This window comes from Motacilla alba, chromosome 4 (assembly GCF_015832195.1).
Source record: "Motacilla alba alba isolate MOTALB_02 chromosome 4, Motacilla_alba_V1.0_pri, whole genome shotgun sequence".
In the NCBI taxonomy this organism is placed as follows: domain Eukaryota; kingdom Metazoa; phylum Chordata; class Aves; order Passeriformes; family Motacillidae; genus Motacilla; species Motacilla alba.
The window spans coordinates 47,668,696-47,688,742 of NC_052019.1; the positions used below are offsets into that span (position 1 = coordinate 47,668,696).

At 42.2% G+C, this 20,047-nt stretch overlaps 1 protein-coding gene across 3 annotated transcripts in view; it reads right to left on the bottom strand.

The window, feature by feature from the left end:
• Positions 1 to 20,047, bottom strand: part of TET2 (tet methylcytosine dioxygenase 2) — a 71,574-nt gene that overhangs the window by 17,513 nt on the left and 34,014 nt on the right. For all 3 annotated transcript variants that reach the window (XM_038134366.1, XM_038134365.1, XM_038134364.1), the window contains exons 2-3: positions 3,090 to 6,471; positions 804 to 894 (exon numbers count right to left, since the gene is read on the bottom strand). In XM_038134366.1, coding sequence (XP_037990294.1) covers positions 804 to 894; positions 3,090 to 6,471 — 3,473 coding nt within the window. The remainder of the gene's footprint in view (positions 1 to 803; positions 895 to 3,089; positions 6,472 to 20,047) is intronic.

Here is a 20,047-nt window from a genome sequence, read left to right on the forward strand (position 1 = left end):
CAGGGGGGAACTGAATTCCCAGATACCTCTAAAAATCTGGTCATTATTGGCTACAAGTAATGCAGAAGTCACTTTTGTGACAGCTTTTAATTTGTGTATCATAGGTAGGCTGGTGGGGTCTGTGCTTTCTCATCTTTTTAAACAGTGCCTATCATAAATCTTTTCTGTGCCTTTAAAAATTCCTGGTTTGGTTAGCATTGATGTAATAAATACACCACAGGATGCAACATGATGAGAGGGGATTGTCCATAATCAAGATAAGACTGGGTTTGTGCAATACTCCAAGGCAGGGGAATGTTTTCTCACAACACATCTTATCAATTCTTGGGCTGAAATCCCATCCAGCAAATTTGTGGCACTCCTCTGGACACGAATGAATGAGATTTAGACATTTAGCAATTTTGTGAGGGGAAACTAATGCTGCAATTTGGTATTCTGCTCTTCATCCTCCTTCTCCGCTGGCATTCTCCTAGCCAGAGGGAACACCAGCTCCATGCCTGCCTTTGCAGCCACTGCCAGCCGCCTTGCTTGGCAGGCTGGTGAGAACTTGTTCCGGCTTGGGTTTGCTGGCATCTGTCTGCCAGGGCACAGCCCGTGCCAGCCAGCAGGCTATTAGCCCTGTCAAATATTGTGACTCTCTGGTGAATAGCAGGGTGCGTAATGTTGGCAACACTGGAGTAGCTAAGCCTACAAGTAATTACTTGATTTGCAGTTGTTTATTTCTTTATGTGCAAAAGCTGGAAAAATTCTGACGTCCACAAAAGGATAAAAGTTAATCTGCTCTGTGCCTTTGCACTAATTACCTTTCTTCCATGATTTCTCTAATAGCTGCCACATTAGGACCGGCTCCTAGATGTGTATAGAAGGGACCTTCATCTTTTTCAATAATTTGCTCTGTTTAAAACAAAATAAAGATTATTACTTTGAAGCTTAATTCTTTCATGTAAAATGTCACATTGCAAAGCTTACCTCTATCTTGTTAGAAGCCTGCTGTATGGGCTGGGGTCAGTTTTCAAGCACTTATGTCTAAGGTATCTGCCCACACAGTTTGTACTAAACATGCAAAGCGATGGCCAATCCTGCAAACAGCTGTGATGGGGACTAGGTGCCTTTCCCTAGTACAAACACTTATTCCACATCTCAGGCTCCACACTGACATTCAAATTGGCATTTTCCTGTTATCAGCGAACAATTGTTTCTCCTTCTCCTGCTTCCTCCTCTCCCAGTATATAGAAAGGAGGATAAATGGGATAACAGTAGTAAATATTGATGTTAGGGAGCTGTATTGTACTTGTTTTTTTACAGTGCAGGAACTTACAACTTGAAAAACTGGCCACTGAGGTTACACAGAGAATTCCTGCCACCCACGGAAAGACTGTGAAATGAAAAAAAACCCCAAGTTTCCTGAAAAAAATTAAGCTCAAGGCCTGGTAAAAACCCTTGTATGCCAAGAATGTGGCCTCAGTTTTCTATGTGTAGGTAGGACCATATCAGCAGTCACAACACACGCTGTATGTTTTGTTTGATACCAGGAAGCAGGCTCCAGCTGTGTGAAAGAAATGGCCAGGCCCTGCTTGGGCTCAGGAGAAGGTGGAGCTGTGCTGGCTGATGTCTGAATGCTGACTCGATGCTTTCTGGCAAGCTAACTCCACAGGCTGGATGGGTGATGCTGCTCTTGACAGCCAGCCTCTGGAAGCACGATGAAGGCATGGTATAAATATGAACATGTCAGTGGGGAATGGCTTAATTTAGTCTTCTCAAGGACAATATTGATAAGAAAGAGCAATAAACCTATAGATTATGCTGTGGCACTGGGTTCTTCAGAGAGAGTTTCATACTCTTGTACTTCCTAGTGTCTAGGATTGAAGAATTAAAATGTTAATGGAAGATATGTTCTTAAGTTTGCTTAGTGGTTTCAGTATGAAAAAAAAAAAAAGTGAGGATAAGGAAATAAGTACCAGAAAAACTTGTGCTAACTATATGGAAGAAACAATATAAAAAAAACCCCCAAAATGACAACTGTGTTTTCAAACAAACCTATATTTTGAAGGTTGTTTCTTATCAAACAAGGAAGAGCAAGGAACTGGCTTCTAGAGTTCTTTCTGGGAGCTCTAGAAATACACTATTTCCTGTTTTTGTTCCCACATGTCATCTCTGAGACACAGCCCCAACAGTCAAAAAGGCAAAAAGGTCCATTTTGCATTTTGCATGAGCATTAATTCAACTTTCCTTTTTCATAGTCGATACAAAAGCCTAGTAACTGAAACTGTAACAAGGATTTTTATTTTCTCCTTCTCATTTTTGGTGCTGAACCTTTTGTCTCAACCTGAATAGTTTACAGTAGAGTCTGAAAGTGCCAGTTACACTTGGCTATGTGCAGTGTCAGTACTGTATGAAAACTTGGGCTAGGGGACCATGCCTGTCACTCTGCTTCCCTCTGCTCTCTTTTTCCAGCTCTTGGAGACAGAGTTTGCCATCAAGCAACAACAAGGGTCTCCCCACTGCTTTTTTTGGTGCTGCTTGTGTAGTTTCTCTATGAAACTGTGGATTCCTTTAACCTCACAAGAGACAAATGCCTGAAAAGGGGGATAAAATCTTGCAACAAGTGAGGAATAATCTGACATCTGTTTTTTCTTAGGCTATACTAAGGGAAATTTCAACAATTGCACTGTTACAGCAAAAAATGGCCATAAGGCTCTAAAGTTTTGGACCAGGATAGTTTTTCTAAAAGCTGTATCTAACCTTGACAAATAAATTAGGTCATAAAGTTATGACCTATTTTTTATCAGTATGTTGTCACATGTCTGCTGCTCAAGGAGAATGGATCTGAAGCCACAAGCATTCTGACTGAGAAATCAAACAGGTAACTGCTTTATGAAATAATGAGAAGGGGGCCATGTGTAGGGTTGGTAAGTGGAGTAGGCATAAGTGTGTAAAATCCCCGTTTTATAAGTCTTCACTAATTACTGTTCTTTAAAAACCTCAAAAAAATCTTCCAACAAAAACATCCAACTAACCCTGTGATCTCAACTTGAAGGCTCATTTCCTTCCTGTGAACTATTATGTTTTTAGTATGTCTCAGCACTTACCAACACAGCTGCAAGATGGGAAATCATACTGGGTTTTGGCAGGTGTGTCCAATAAATTTTTTACAGGCGTATCCAATAGCTTGGAAGGTGAGTCTAAAAAATTATTGAGAACAGTTCCAGCTGTTCTTTTGGTCGGGGTTTTCTCAGCAGACAAGTTTGCTTGCTGATCTGAGATTGGGGTTTGAGTGTCAAAATCTGCAGCACTGGTATTTCGTGATAGGATGGTAATAGGGCCTGCTGTTTCAACCTTCACATGTTTGGGTGATTTGAGAGTAAAAGTCTTATGATCAAACAGTGATTTGACCTGTATCTGTTTTAGCTGCTGCTCCATTGTCTCAATGATGCTCTTTTGTTGCATGTTCTCGCAGCCAAAGTGCTGATTCTCTTGTTTAATTGTTTTTTTCCACATTTTGTTTTCCAGCTGTCCAGCTGATGGGCGCATGCAGGCATTAGACTTTGTGCCAGCTTCAATTTTTATAGGCTTGCGTGCTGCACTGGGACCAATCTCAGTTTTCGGTTGCTGGTATGCTTGTTGCTCCTGTTTTTGCAAAAGATGCCACCGCAGAGCAGCATGCTTTTGAAAATCCTTAGGAGTCTGGGACTGCAAATGACAGCCTCTCTGGTCTTGGGCATGGGGGGCAGATTGGCCGTGTGGTAAGTACTGCTGAGGGATCTGTGGAGCTTGTTTGCTCGGGAGGTCTTGGTTCAGACTAGCACCATAGCCCTGTGAGGGCTGGAGGGGTGGCAACTGCAGAACTGAGGCTTGTTGTGTCTGTTGCTCTTGTTCTTGAAAACAATGATTCACATCTTGCTTCGCGGTCAAGTTATTTGAAAAATACTGCACATGCTGCAAGTCCTGCATTTTGTTGGCTCCGAAGCGTTCCATATTTGCGGCGTTCCCTTTCTTCTCGGAAATCAGGTGTCTGTTGTTTGTGCAAGGGTGCTGGAGACTGGTATTTGCCTTCTGAGTGTAAAGGGGAGCTTTGTTGTTCATGGTCTGTACCTGCTCTAGTCCTAGCTGAGGGTTAGGCAGTGGGAATGCAGCTGATTTAGCGTACTTACTCCCAGTTTGGAAACATTCATCTGCTTTAAGTTGATTGAAGGACGTCCTGTCTAGAGGCTGCTCAGCATTGCTTTGGGGGTGGGATACAGCTTGGGGCAGGTCTTTAGTTTTCATTTGTGGAGCCTGCTGCTGGTTTGGGGTTAGCTGTGGACTGCATGGCAGTTGCACTGGATGTGCCTGTTTTCGCAGCATCTGTTGCAAGATGTGTGAATGCAGGAATTGCCCGTTTTCCGCTGGCTGGGGATTCAAGTGCTGCTGTTTCAAGGGGGCCCCTAAAGGCTGTTCAGCTTGTTCTGATCTTGGCTGGAAGTGGAGCTGCTGTGGAGGCTGTTGCTGCACTTGGGACTTGAGAAGGGAATCCACCTTTGTGAGCTGTGGCTGTGGTGAGTTTTTCTGGAACGGCAGCTGCTGGTCAGCTGGGGGATGCGGCTGCAGCTGGGAGCTCTCGCTTTTGTACAGCGAAGGAAATTGTTCCTGTTGCATTATTTTCTGGCTCTGGGCCTGTCCTGAAGGCCCGTTTAATGAATCAGGACTTCCAGCATACTGTTTTGTATAAACTGTTTGGGCTGTGCTTGCCTGGTACTGAAGAATTGACCGCAATAATGCTTCGCTGGGCTTCTGGGGAGGCTCTCCCTGGCGGAACTGGGTGGAAACCAGTTCTATCCAGGCTGGTTTTGAATAATGTTGAGCCTGTTGTACAGGCTCTTTCACTTGGTCCTTTTCTTTGTCAGGAGGAGTCTCAGGTTCTCTCTGTCCTGGGAAATGCTGATAGTGTTGTTGCAACTCACCCTCACTTCTGTGTGCGTGCAGGTTTTGGAGGGGAGATTCTGACGCCAGCGTCTCTCCTTCGGGGCGCTGAGGAATCGAGGCGGCCACAGCAGCTTGTGGGTTGCTTTCACTGACATCTTGTGACATTTGTGCCTGTTGCAGAAGGCTCTGCTGAGGTTGAAGTTGTTGTTGGCTGAGGCTGGGACTTTCTGACATTGGTCCCTCCTGTTGCCCTTCATTTTTTATCTCCTCAGGAAGAGTTTCATCACATCTCTTGTCATAGGAGTGGTGTCCTTCTCGCACCGCGGCAGACAGTGCATTATTCTTTTCTGGAGCAGGAGCAGTAGAGGAATCTTTGTGAAACATTGAGTTCTGTGTAAAGAAAGCACCATTATTTTCTGCTTGCTCAGAGTACCTTTCCAGAGCAGTGCTCTGAGCTTGCAGGTTACTGCTGGAACTTAGAGAGAGGTCTTGATTGGGAATCTGCCCTATGCTTCCATGAATATTACTGTTTCCTACAGGTAACTGGTGAGGATCATAGCCTGGAATCTGTTGTTCTAGCTGTAGATCTGGTTTCTGAAGTGAACAGCTACCTGGCAATACAGGTGGTTTACTGGATTCTTTTGTGTTGTATACCTCAGTAACCACTACAGCTGGCACTTGAGGCAGCTCAGAGTTTGAGGTCTGTGGGGAAGTGATCTGCCCTGAGGTATGGGATGAATGCGTTGTCTCATAGGACAACTCATTAGTAGCCTGACTGGTAATGGCATTGATATGAGATGTGTTCTTCTGCATTGCTATGGAAACATGTTCTGGATAATATTGAGACAGTGTTTTCTCCAGGAGTTCACCATGCATGCTTTCCATGGAAGAGGCAGAAACTGTAGCACCATTAGGCATTGGCACTGCCTTGTTCTTAAGTAGTAAGACAATGTCCCTGTTATGGCAATTAATATCTTCCCGCTCCTGCTCATCCTGAATCAGAAGGTCATGAGGGTTTTCTGAACCAACGCTGTTGTATCTTGTAGACGGTATCAAATCTGAAGCTTCGTTTTCTTGTCTTTTAAAACTCTCAGATTTCTTCTCACTGTAACAGTTGGAGACACTTGGTTTTTCACTATTGTCCTCTGGCTCAGCTTTTTCTCCATTTATCTCTTTATCTTGTTTCACTTTCTTGCTTTCATGAAGTCCATACAGAGAGGGCTCACTAAAAGTGCGTTTGATCCCACCATTTTGCATATATTTGGAATATACTTTCTTTTCTTGTAAAAGGTCTGGGCTCACACAATTGTTTGGACTTCCCTTCGGATGGGGCACTCCAAAGTTGCTTTTATTGGATAGTGGCTTGTGGTCTCCATTTACTTCCACTTCAGACCTCTCTGTTGCTGGACTCCCATTCTGTAGCTTCACTGCAGAAGGCTCTGTCTGGCAAACGTGAGAAGACTGTGGTATTAGAAATGGACTCAGTCTATTGCCGTCAACATGGTTGGTTCTGTCCTGTTCCATCTGGCCTGCTCTGAGGCCATCCACAAGGCTACCCTCTGAACGTATCTGAAAGAGAAAAGAAACAGGAGAGAATCTAAGTCAGTTTTAGTTTCCATTGAAGGACAGCCAGTTACTGACAATTCCTGCAGCGCTCAAACCCTGACCAGCTCCCACACACAGCGTGAGCCTGCAAGCGCACCCGAGGCGTGTTTCTCTATCCCAGTGCATCTTGCACCCCCAGGTGTCCCTTTTTTTAAAGGTTTGCTCTTCAAGACAAAAAGAGAGTAAAAATACAGAGTGACAACCTTACCCCCATTTAACACACAAGATTTTTTTACCAGAAGAAATCTCTCGTAGTGGTGCAAAAAGTATTCTCTGCTTTTGAATGATTTGCATAGACTCCTCTATCATCCCATTTTGCCCTTGGTAAGGCAGAAAGTCATGTTGAAGCCGTGGTTCCCAGACTTGGTGCTAATCCTGTAATTTGATCAAGTGTGCCAAAGCTCTTTTGTCTGACTTGAAGGAGTATTGCCACCAAGTTTCCAATTAGAGGGGAAAACTTTTTTTTTCTGTCCTCAGCTGTCTGACGGGGTTTTTTAAAACTGGCATTCCTGAAGACCACGCAAGTGGCACAGTACACAAGACAAAGCCATACTTGACTGCTGTCCACAGGAACTCTTACAGTTTCATCAGCAGATCAGTAAAGTTGACAGAAGTAGAGTGATTTTTGAAAGGTTTGATGGAAATGCTTTTTTTCAGGTATCAATATCCTTTCAAATTTACATATAGACATCAAGCATGGCTTAAACTGTGCTTTGGGTTTTGAATTGAGCTCTGAAGCTGTGGAGTTAGGATTCTTTTCTTTGTTGGAATGGGAAATCCCATTTTCTCATATACTCTTGACTTACAAAGTGAAGTTTTTGGCTGGATAAAAGTACTGACAATGTGCAGTGAGCAAATTCCATACAATGACAAGCTAATCCTGCTCACATGCATCTTCCCAGAATTCACAGACCCAGTTAACATAGATAAAGCCCTTGTTTGACTCTGCTTGTAATTTATTCTTTGTTGGTTTATAGTTCTCAACCAGTCACAAATGACAGAAGGCAGACTGACAGTGGGTCTTACAGATTTGAAGTTGCACAGAGAAAATTTGGATATATGTATGTCTGTTCTGAAGCTTTTATTTTTGGTTTGCATAAGGGAGAATCTGAAGGGTTCTCCATTTCCAGGTCAGCTCTGCTTGGACTGCAGAGTCAGGAGAAGCATTACATGTGGCTGGTATTGCCACTACGTAGGAAGACCTATTATACTGAAAAAATTCTCCCATCATAGTTGCTCTGCTTATGTATTTATCCTACATTAATTTTTTAATGTAATTTAAATGTAATTTTAAATGTTATTTAAATGTAATTTATATAGTTTTCAGTGCAGTATTGCCTTACTCAGTTCAGTAATATGATTCTAAAATGCTTTTATAAGTAATATTAATTCATTAAATACATTGCATCCAGCAGAATTCTCTCTGCTTGCTGCTCTGATTTCAGTAGCAGGACAATTCAAATGCACACTTTCACCAGCAAGCACCTATATGATAACTTGTATTCACTTCCTCCTCAAACTTGTTTTTAGATTTACTTTGACCTCCTGAAGTTTGGTTTTTTTCTTTCTTTACTCAATTTATGGGTTTTTTAATGACAGAAGTAGAGAAGTTCTCGCTGCAAGTAATGATACTTTAAAAAAGAATTTTTGCAGGGAAAGCCAAGAACAGGGGGATGGAAAAATTTGTTTATCAGTCTTGCCTGGGTTTTTTAACATGGTAGTGTAGGCTTATTCCCTTCCAGAGGTATTTCCCACCCTAGCTTTATAGTACCACAAGACATGAGCCTTTGCAGCTTTCCAGGGAGACGATGTTCCATGCTTAGCAGAAAGCTGTGTGAAAAGGATGCCTCTGATGTGTCATTCTAGGCCAGGCAGCAGAACGATGCTCCCAGAGTGTCTCAAAAATAAAATGCCAGACTAATTTGGAAGTCATTCTTTGCCTTCACACCTTTCATTCCTAAAAACTGCAGGTGGATCACAGGCATGAGTATAGGCTGCTGCATTTTGCAAGTATGAAATGAAATAAAGGGCACCATAGTGATTAACACCATGCTGTCAAGATGCTTCTAAAAGATTTATTTCTTTAAAAAAAAGTTTTAGTCTGTGCAACTAAGCTGTAAGAAACTTTGTCTGGCCCTCAAAATCTGCCTTGTGGCTTTTTTTCTGGTGTACCTTGTGGGTTGCAATCAAATTCCTTCTGGGAATTCCCTGGCAATCTTTCTTCTCAACTCCTTACTATCTATCAGATAAACCCACCATGTTCTTTAGAAGTGGGGGCTCCCTGATTTCTTTAAACTTAGCTTACAAACCCCTCAAAGGAGCACATCTGTGGTCAGAAAAGAGTCTTAGGTTCATGCTGTTCTCAAAACCCACAAGGTTATCTTGTGAGATGAATTATTGTTCATGGCATTCTCAAAGATCTCGTGGTATATTCCCCCAACTTCTGACCACTTCCAGTGTAAAAGGCACTGGTGTTAGACATTGCAAAAAACATGGAAATCATTTGGTTCTTCAAAACACAAAGTTAATTCATGCATTAAAAGCGCCAGATTTGCATTCTTTGAAATGCATCTAGGAGGGGGGTAACTTTGCCATTATACTTCTTTCTCTCACTGTCTACACTCAAGTTATTCACTATCCTCAAGTCACACCTAAGTAAAAATCTTCATCAAGCAACTACAAATCACAACAAATGTAAAGTAATGTAATTGGTAATGTCGAACTGGCAAAAAATAAATGGCCATGATATCTTTATTACTGGTTTTAACTGGGACACTATGAAGTAGTACTCCTACTTGCTTGCATCTTAAAAAGTCTTTGTGGTTGTCCTTACAATCATTGTGGGGAGAACTCTCTACCTCTCAAAGTAAATCTACCTTCCCCCAAGTGCAGCAGTTAGTCATTTTAGTCTTTTCCCATAGCTGTATTTTATCCAGACCATTCAGAAGCTCCACATATTTTTCTTCAGCTATAATTCATTAAAAATTCAAGTCACATCATCAGCATCTGTGAAACAATTACTGCATCTAGGACTGACTCTGCAGTCTAATCCATCATAATTATGACTGGCCTCTTTGAAGATGCCACGATGCATGACTTAAATATAGCACATTACTGTGCAAATGGATCAGCATCTCATCCCACCAATATGCATTCAAGTTAGAATTCAGACTACCACTGTTTGACTTTTTCAGATGCAATCGATGCAAGTACCTTTATTTCTCACCGCACAAATTGGAAACTAGGCACTGAATGAGAGCTGAGATTTTTTGGTTGTTTGTTTTATGGACAAATTTGGCATATTCCTGCCACCTCTTATCAGTGTACTGTGGAAGGTGTTGTTACAAGCAGAACAGACATTTCTGCAGCAACAGAAATTCTGTCACTTTCTTTCAGAGAAAATCTTTCTTTAGTTTTAGCCAGTTCTGGAGGTTCATAGCTTATTTTCTTTAGCACCTCTGTCTGGGGAGTTTGTGAATGCAAAGCAGCTCAGATGAATGAATGAATAAATACACCCACTGCAGGGGAGTACAATCTTTGGCAAAACTGGGCAAGATTCCCAGGAGAAAAAGTAGGTGGGGGAATAGCTGTGGCAGAGCACTCACGGACCTAAAAGGACCAAAAGGTGGGATGTCAGATGGGTTGTTTCCCCTTCTGGGGTTAGCTGAGATAGACCTTTATCTCCTCAGAGGCTTTTTTCCCCCAGCAGAAGTACGCATCCTCAGATCAAAGCCTCAGCTGACTTGTGCTCAACTGATTATCAGTATGAGACTCGGGAAAGCAGAAGTCAGATGCTTGTTGATGGCTCACTGGGTTGTTCCTGGGGTGTTGCCACAGCCTCCATCCTGCTGGCACCCTTCTGCCACTGCCAGATGACACAGAGGTCTAAATTGCTCCCAGACAAGAAACCCCTCTAGCACTTTCTGGACAGGAGGTGAATTTGCCCATATGCCTTGCCAAACTCCAGTTTGGTAAGTTAAACTTTCTGCTTACACTCTCCTGCTCCCGTTGTCTGTGTATGGTAGCTGGCTTCACTTGTGGCTGCATATCCTTATGTGCTGTTGTGCAGTTGCATCTCTCCTCTGAAGCTCATGCATCTGGCAAAGAGTTCTAAATACTGAACTTCCAACATGTGAAAAAGCTCCTGAAGTTAGGGGTTTGGTTTTTTTCCTATTTCACTAACTCAAATGAAAATTTGAGAAGAGACGTGAGTGGTTATTACTTAGGTAAGGGCACTCATGCATGACATTGTCAGAAAGTTCAATTTCTGTTCTAAAACCTGAAATCTTCTGGACTTGCATATGTGCAAAATTGTTTCTGATTAACCCTATGACAAAGCTATCTCTTCTTTAACGTTGGAACAAGATGTGTAAGCAGTTACAATGATGCTTAACACCAGGATTTGATATTATGGGATGTGATTCCCTGGCCTAGCTAAAGACCAGTTGCTGCAGCTGTGCCCTCGGTTAACACCTGTAGGCAACTGCCAGTGTCTCTAGAGGAGGAAAGACGTGCAGTGAACTCAGATGGCTAAGGGATGATGTAACACATCAAAGCTCCTTATTAGTGAGACATTTCCATTATTGCTGGGATAGAAAGTTGAACACATGGTATAGTTTAAGGATTTCTTATATGTTTTGCACTTAGGGTACTGTAGTTTTTACACAGAGAAACAACATGAGCTTCCACATGGAAACTTAGAGGAGAGGCAAGACCAGGACAGATTTGAGAGAGATTGCATTCATACCCAAGGTGAACTGAGGCTCAAAACCCCACAACATCCCCTAAGGATTTGCTCTGCTCCTTACCAGCAGCCCTGCTGTACTGCCCCACTGCGTATGTGATGGCTGAGGAAAACACAGTGAAACTTCAAGGCAGATGTAAAGGAGGCCCCAGAAGGGCAAGGACACTCTGTTGTTAGCTGAGCTCTATGGCTTACAACAGGATCCTTTTGCACTACATTCAACTGTCTTTTCCTTTGGATAGTCGATTTATTTAGGGCATTAGCAATGCTTTGGAAAAAAACTTGAGTAAGGATGCCCTTGAAGTTTTTTAGTTTAGGATTTTTTCCTAGAATATGCATATTGCTTTTTTTTGTAGCTTTAAAGAGCAGTTAAGGGGTTAATCTAGAAACTCCTCAATGACACTGTGACTGTATTCTGCAGAAGGTCATATTACATGAATATAATTGTCTTCTCTGACATTTGGATCTATGATAATCTGTGTCAAACAAAAGAAAATGTGGGATGGATAAAATTTGTTACCTAATTTATAGCTAATTTATCCTTAATTTACAGGGAAAATTGTGACTAGTAAATATACATACAAGCAGACATACAGGAATGAAGAGCATGGGATTTGTAACATATGAAGATTAATAATTCATTAAATCTTCTCCAAGCCAGACGCTTCAAAATTCATGCATTTTTAAAATCAACTAGTGCTAAACCCCCCTCAATTTACTGACACCAGCTCCTGCATTTCAGTGATACAATGATCTAATTTCAAAAGCACTTGAATCAGTTTGATTTTTCACCTTAATACAGAGCGCATGATAGTAAAGCTAAATGGTGATTTCCCCTTGCTACATTATATAACCATCAACAAGACTGGATACTATGTAATTTCTACCCAGATGTGAAAAATTGTACTATTCTAACAATTACATAAAATCAAGGGAAGTAAAAATTAAATGCCTCTACAATATGGGTGGAAAAAACCAATTATGCAAAGGAAATGAATTCAAGATTATAAAATATGAGTAAACAGAAATTATAATGTTGCATCACACAGCTCTCCAGTTCCCATTTTTTTGTGATTTGTGTTCCATACAAACTTTGTGCCTAATTGTACTATATAGCACTTCTAGCAAAACACCACAGCTCCTAAACTAGTTGCTTTAAATGCCACTATGGTATGATGAGATAAGAAATGTTTCCCTAAAGGTCAAACTTCAGAACCAGGTTGAATTTAAGAAACAAATATCCCGTTACAATAACCAGATCATTCAAAGTGAGGTTGGCATCTATGTCAGTTCTTGCCAGTTATGAGTTCTTTTCCATAGTTTAGGTTTGGAGTATGGTGGATCCAGGTGGTTTGTATGGACAGGCCATTCCACAGAGCTGCAATGCTCCCCAGGTTAGCTTGTTTCGTACTACCTTGGGTGCTGGGATGCCAACATACTCTAAGACCACTATTGCTCAATTTCTTGAGCACCACCCTGACTATTAGATGTCTTTAACAAATACAGGGAAGCTGAACTTAAGCACGCTTTCATCTTTGCTGGTTTTTTGAGAATCTTTGTATCCGACAGACAGTTATAGCCTTAAATCTCAGGGGTGTTCAAATAAGTGTGTATAGAGTGAGATGCTTTTGCATAATGAGAAAATTTTCTGTGAAGTCTGGGCCAGCAAAATTATTTCCAATTGTGACTCATGCAACAATTAAACACAACACAGGACATAATTCAGTAATTCTGCAGTGCCTGTGAATTAAACACTGGCAAAGATGTTTGGGTTGGAAAACAGAACAATCTCTTTTTCTTCATCTCAGTCCATTATGCTAGGCTAGATGTGTTGAGCAGTGTTAATCAGGTGCACAACCAGTGCTTTGACCCATCTTCAGTGTCTGGAGAAAGGATGTTGCCTGAGGGATGATTTTCCTCTCAGAACTTCAGCTACTCCATGTGTCAAATGGCAATGGTGATATAGGCTGCTGATTAAAATCAGCTCCCTGAGAGCAACAGCTGACTTCTCTTGCTGCTCTGGCCAAGCTCTGCAGTGCAGCCTCTTGTGAGCATGCCAGGATAAGCAAGCGTTGGTGGCTGAACCGTTCCTCAAGGCACACTTGATGTTATCAACCTGCTGTTTAGGGAGGGTTACCAAGAGGTCACTGTCATCATTATCTTCCAGTTTCTATGATCTTTGTCCATTTGGCTTCAGACCTGGATATAGCACGGATTTCTTGGGTTGATGACTTCCTAGCACCAGTCAAAGGTCAGTTATCCATGCTGATTTCATCACATCTTTTGGCAGAGTGAAAAACCACTGGATGGAAAAAAGAAACACTGGCAAGCTAAAAATTTCAAGGTTTCATCATGTTGGGTCAGTAACATTAGAAAACAGATGTATGAGTGGAAGAACTGATAGAAGACAATAAAACCTTGTGGGCTGCAGTATCCTCAGAAAACCTATTTACACAGCTCTGGCTTCCATTATCCTTTGAACTTCAAGCAGGAAATCCTATTGGTCTCACAGTTCTGTTGAAAACAGAATATTTTACAAAATGCAGTTTTCTCTAAATTTCTTTTTAGAAGTTGAAGGTCATACTGAGAGGAGAGTGGGGAGAGTACAAAGAGAATGTTGATGACTCCAAGGTGTACTCTGACTGCTATTCCTGCATGTCCAGATGGTAAAGCAGAGCTTTCAGCCCCTTCACTGGCCTCACTATGGTAGCCTTTACACCCCTCTACACGTTCTTCCTCTGTTTTTCTCATGACTCTGCCACACCTAGGCTGGGATGCTGTAGTGAACTCAACTTTTGGCTGCTGTGTTTTGAGAGATGAGAGGCAGCCAAAGAGGCAGCTCCCAGACTACACAGCGTGCCGTGTGTGTGCTGATATAGCCAAGGGGCAGGTTCTGGGGATCCCTGCCAGGGCCAGTGAGCCATGAGATGCCCTGTGTCCCTGTCAGAGATGCTGCCTGCCCCTGCATGTCCTGCTGGGGCTTCACTTCCACACAGTGGAGCTGGAGGAGTTGAGCCAAAACAAGGGTACTTACACTGTTTTAATTGTTGCATGATTTAATTTCAAAATGTGTTTTCATTCCCACCAGTGATTTAGTTTTACTCCTCCCAATTTGTGCCTTTTGCGACTTACAAACCAGACCAATTGCTCATAAACACATGGGAAAAATAGGTTTGTCAGTGCCCTGTTCCTTGGCTTCAGGGCAACACTAGCCAGACCTGTACCAGTCCACTCCAACCTGTTTTCAACCTGTCTCTGATGATGAGGGTTGCATAATAACACACAGCTACACACAGTAATTATTCTAACTTATTAGAAAGCTTCTACCATTTAAAACAAAACCTTAGATCAGCTCATCCCATCTGCCACAGACATGCAGAGCAGGTTTTTTTTCCTTCTGTGCTATGGCTTCTTTCTCCCCATGTAACTGAGGACTGTCATTAATGCTCCCCCTTTCGACAGAATTAACAACCCAGTTCATGACATCCAATCTCTTCCCTGGGTTAATCTATATCCATATCATTTGTTCCCTGACCAAGTGAATGGAGGTCACATTGCCAATCCACAGTCTGTTCTCTGGAGACATTATGCACATGCTACACTCTGCAAGATTTTCTACAAATTCAGATGCTTGATATACAAGCAGCTAAAGTATTTATCTGTATAACCTTCCAAAAACCTGTATGAATTACCTTGACTTGCCGCTCAGTAACTAAGCAGTTTTATTCCCTCACTGTATAAATCACACTCAAATCATCAGAGTAGGCTTGTTACTCCTAGCAGAGCTTTATAGAAAAAGTTGTTTCCTTAAAACCTTTCAGTGTACTCAAGTCTTCGAGCTACTCACACAAACATCTCTTCTGACTTCTGCTGTTGCTGAGGCACCACAGAAGATATGAATCTAATGCATTTTTAGAGGTCTATGAGAAGATGCTCCCTGGAGCTATGGTTGCCATTCAGCTTTTCTGCATTTGTGTGTGGTCTTCAGGAGAAGTTTTCATGTGGGTTATTGCAATCTACACAGAACAATGGCATGGATTATTGGGCTGAAATCCAGATCTGAGAAAACAGTTATAGTTACCTCTCCAGATGTACCAGAGAGGGAAGACAAGGTGGTTTTGATGACCAGAGCCAGCTGACAACCTAGGAACAGTTGAGGTCTAATCCTGATAAAAGCAAAACTCTGGGAGAGAAACAAAACGTGAGCTGGTGCTGCCGTACCACAGTTCCAAGCACACAAGAGAGCTCGGCATGAGTACTGTTACCATCCCCTTCAGCTTTAGGTTTGAGATGAAGATGTGGGACTGTGTTTTCATTTTGAATACTCATTATACAAGCTTGGGGAGAACTTGGTCATTGATCTTCTTAGATGAAAAGGCTCAGGACCCAAACAAATTGTCAGTCAAAAGACCCCAGCTACACATCATGGCAGCATTTATTGAGGAGTTGCAGCCTAGCTTCTTAAGCCTGGCTTGAAAAACATATTTTCTGTAGTTACCATCTCAGCTACAGTATTTTTCTTCCCTTTCCAATTTTAGTTTTATATCCCTTTCCAAGAGAGTTTTTAGGTTTTTCTTTAGAAGGTTGCTGTTACCTTGTTCTGAGGATAAAGTGATAGGCTCCAGTTTGTGCTTCCACACAACTGAGGCCATTTCTCAGTTACTTCTTATCTTGTTCTATCCCCACTTACAGAGGATGTGGGTTTTATGTATAGCCATTTAAAACTTCTTAGTATTTAAGCATAAATGGGCAGTATATGAGGAGTTTTACATATTTTGTGACAAGAAACATTTATGAAAACTGCTAGAGAAAAAAGATTATTACAAGGATACAGGCTTTTTCTTTTCTGTGGAATATCATTTAGGTGTTCCAGGGAAACTGGAAACCAGTCTAAATTTTGTGAATGGGATGATTGCTTAATAACACAGCTCTGGCATGAAAGGTTCTCCCTTTAACTAAATTAAAAGACTCGGAATTGCTGTGCTGAGAAACAGTTAGGGCCCGAGAACGAGCTGGCATTCCTGCTTTTCTTTAATTTCCAGTAATTCAAAGGAACATTGTTTCTCCTGTTTAAATTTTTCCCTTTGTGGCGGGATGCAACATGAAGAGGCAGAAAATTCACTGCTGCCAAGCTAAAAGGAGCCAGGGGAACTGGCAGATTGTGATTTAACTCTCACTGAGACTTTCAGACTCCCACAGCTGACACTTGGAAGAGCGGCATTTGAGCAGTCCTGAAGGGAAGTGCAACACTTCTCTCTCTGTCCTTCCTTTTCAAATATTTTCAAAGCTTTGAAAACAGTCGGTTGTTCTTCGTTCTGGCAACTCGCCACTTGCTGCCGTCTCACATCAGTTCATGGTCTTCTGAGGTATCTAGTGGCCTGCATGGATTTGAGAGAGTCTGAAACTCTAATGAAAGACCTTTGATATTTTGGGATATTTAAGAGACATACAGAAACGGGTGAGTTAAAAGAGCTGTTGTCAGCCTCTGCAAAGGCCACTTCATATTCTCAGTCACGAGATACCGTTTCACTAATTGATTATTGTCTGTCCCAACACAGCCATGCTCTTATTGCACAAAGAAGCAGTGTGGCTAAAAGGCTCACCATTGTAAAGTACACACTCAACTGGATTTAGAAGGCTGGGAATTACAGACAAATCTAAGATATGAGACTACTTTGAATGAAACTCATAAATCATAGCTGAGACTTTTTTCAGCTTAAGTAAACATCTTTCCTACAGACGATGAAAGTTAATGGAAGCCTTTTAAATGCCTCTCTTTAGTCTTCCTAAGAGAACCTAAGCGGGAGAACTCTCCTCAAAAGGGTCAGGTGACTTCTCATTCTTTAAATCCACACCTCCAGCAATGAAGACTTGATCCCACAAGCCCTGCAGAGCTGCTCCTACCTGGCAAAGTTATGCGGAGTGTTTGCCAGGCTAGTCCTTCAGCCAGCAGCCTCATAGCTGTGGTGGTCTTGAGCTCAGGAATGCAGGTGTAGGAGAGAACGCCCTGCATTGTGTGCTTGAGTTCCCGTAAGCATGTGCGTGTTCTCATGCGCCAAGTGGATTCCACAGCACGGTCCCTGCTTTTCTTGCCAACACAAACCTATGGTTTGTGTCACCCTTGTGCCCCCAAAACACAGCAGGAAGAGAACAGTTTCAGGGGCAAAGCAAGGATGATAGGCAAGGATTAAGATTGATTTATGCAAGTGGTTTTACTCAGAAGAAATACAGCGCAGACTGTGATTGGTAGTGTTACTTCTGTACAGCCTCTGGGTGCAATGAACAGCTGCTTCTTCTTAAAAAAAATGCAGGGGGAGTTGGGAGAAGAGAGGAGACATCCATCAGGATACTCAAAGTCTAATGCAGTCAGTTAAGCTAATATGAATGCCACTGTCAAATGCGTATAAGGGTACTTTATCTTTGGTTGTTAACCTTTGAGGGTCAGCCAGGTTGATTATGAGAAAATGAGCTAATAATTTTACTGTGGGAAGGGTGGGGGCCAAGGATGAATGGCAAAATTTATCTGCTTATTACACTCCCCAGCAAACAAACCTTCCTAACAGCCTCATCTAGCTCACAAAAGCTTTCTGCGGAAACAGTGTTTAATAAATGAGCCTCAGTTTCCCAAACCAAAATTGTCTTTAAAGTCTTTGATAGGTATTGGTGATTAAGCAAATGTTCTGAAAAGTTAGTTGCACCTAAAATTAGAACTGAAAACAAAACGGGGAAAAAAATATCCTGGAGTATCTGCAGTTAACCTTTAAAAAAGCATGTGGAGGACTAAAGCAAATCAGGTGAATGCCAGAGATGGAACATGTCCCCATACTGCTGTGCATCAAATGTGCAGCATGACAGAGAGAAATTATGTCATGAAGCTATTTGGACTCTATGTTCAGGGTGCTGATGGCTCCAAGCCCATCCTATTTCCTACTTTTTCCCACTAGCACTTTTAAAGTCCTGTCACTGTTAGGTCCCAACAAAACCATGCTCCTCTCTTCAAGCAGAGGGGCCAGCTGAGCATGCAGTGTATACAGGGCATGTGTCAGCATCACCCAGCAGAGCCCCAGTCCCATCCTGGAAATTACTGGGGATCCCAGCAGCTCCCAACCTCCCCCTGCCTGAGCTCCCTGCCCCAGCCCTTGGAGCTGTGGAGGCAGAGATGTCTTCAGAGTTGTTAGATGTCTTCTCATACACTGCAATATAACCAGGCAGCACAAAAGTCTGTGCTTTGGTTTTTCTGTCTTCATTGAAAAAATTCAATGTCTTGAAAACAGCTGGTACTACTTAATGATCTTTTGGTAACTAAGGCTGATTCCTTTTGTTATGCTCTCTGAAGATTAAATTTTGCTCTGGATTCTATTGCCTGAAGGAGGCTATTGTAAAACAAGATACTCGGAAATCAGCAAAAAGATGTTCGAGCTAAAACAGAACACCAAAACATTTTAACTCTAGTGGTGCTGCTGCCAATGAGTTAGAGAAAAGATCCTGAGATTATGCTAAAACCAGTCTGGTATTGTGGGCTAATGGCTGAGGAACTACTTTGTAAAAATGTGCACAGCCTTGTAAATGAATCAAACCTCCATGATATAGAAGATGCTTCTTTGAAGTTCGGTTTTAAATCCTGACTTGGTCAAACAGGCTATCATGGAAATAACTAGATGCTGGTGTACACTGCTGTTGCTTTAAATTAAAGGAGGGAAATATAAAGCTCAAGGATTTGCAGTTCCCATTACAAGAGACATATTGGGAACAGCCTGTGTCTACCGAATACTGAAAAGCTCAATCAGGATTCCAAAGGAAATTGCTATGAAAGATTAAATATGTGGTCAGCAGTAATAACTCTCCTTCTGTTTGTTGTGTCAGATTGTATTTGTGTTGGAGGAAAGATTGGTGTACTTCAGATAGCAACAAGGAAGAGAGAGAGAGAGATTTTGAGAGAGATTTTCCATTACAAGGTTAACAAGAGGAAGTGGATGGGGATGAGGGAATGTGCTCCACAGAACTGCAGGAAGCTGAAGCTGGAGGAAGGCATTGCAGCAGCTTGAGACCGTGGCTAAAAGTTTTAATGACTAAAAACACTGACAGTAGTTTTTAGAGATGAAATTACCAAGGACTGCCAACCAACAGTCTTCAAGATTCCATTGTTGAGATGCCCCTGCAGCACCTGTGGGGGTTGGCCTGCGAATCCTGGAATTGGCAGGGAGTGACTTTTGTTCGGTGTTAATTACAGAGGCTTCCCCCTGAATCTGGCTCGCTAGGAACCTACTGCAGAATTTGCACTGACTTATTTGAAGGTTTAAGCTTGTGGTTTGCAACTATGGCCCTCATTTCCAAGTAACTACAATAACTTTGATTCAAATCAGTCTTTATAGGAACTGGCCCATGAGACCTTCTGACCTCTCCCAGTGCAGAGCAGCTCCAATAGGCCTTCCCAGTTCTGCCAACTTGCACTAGAGTACTCTCCTCCCATCTAGCCTGACACCAGCACACACACTGAGATCCCACCTGTGGGATTTGTGAAGCCACTTCTTTGAGGCTGTCTCTGGAGAGCCCTCCTACTCCCCACAGAAAGTTACTGAATGACGCTGGGGCTTGCACGTGACACCACTTCCTTTACGCTCCAGCTGGAGCAGGGCAGCAGCCTTTGCCAGTTTTTTTTCTCATATAGGTCACAACCACAGATACAGACTGAGAGGCAACTGCAGTAGCCAATACATAACAATGCACAAAATGCAGGAAAAACATTTTGTAAGCCCTTTGAGCATCATTGTTGCCTCTTTCTGTTAAAGCTACAGA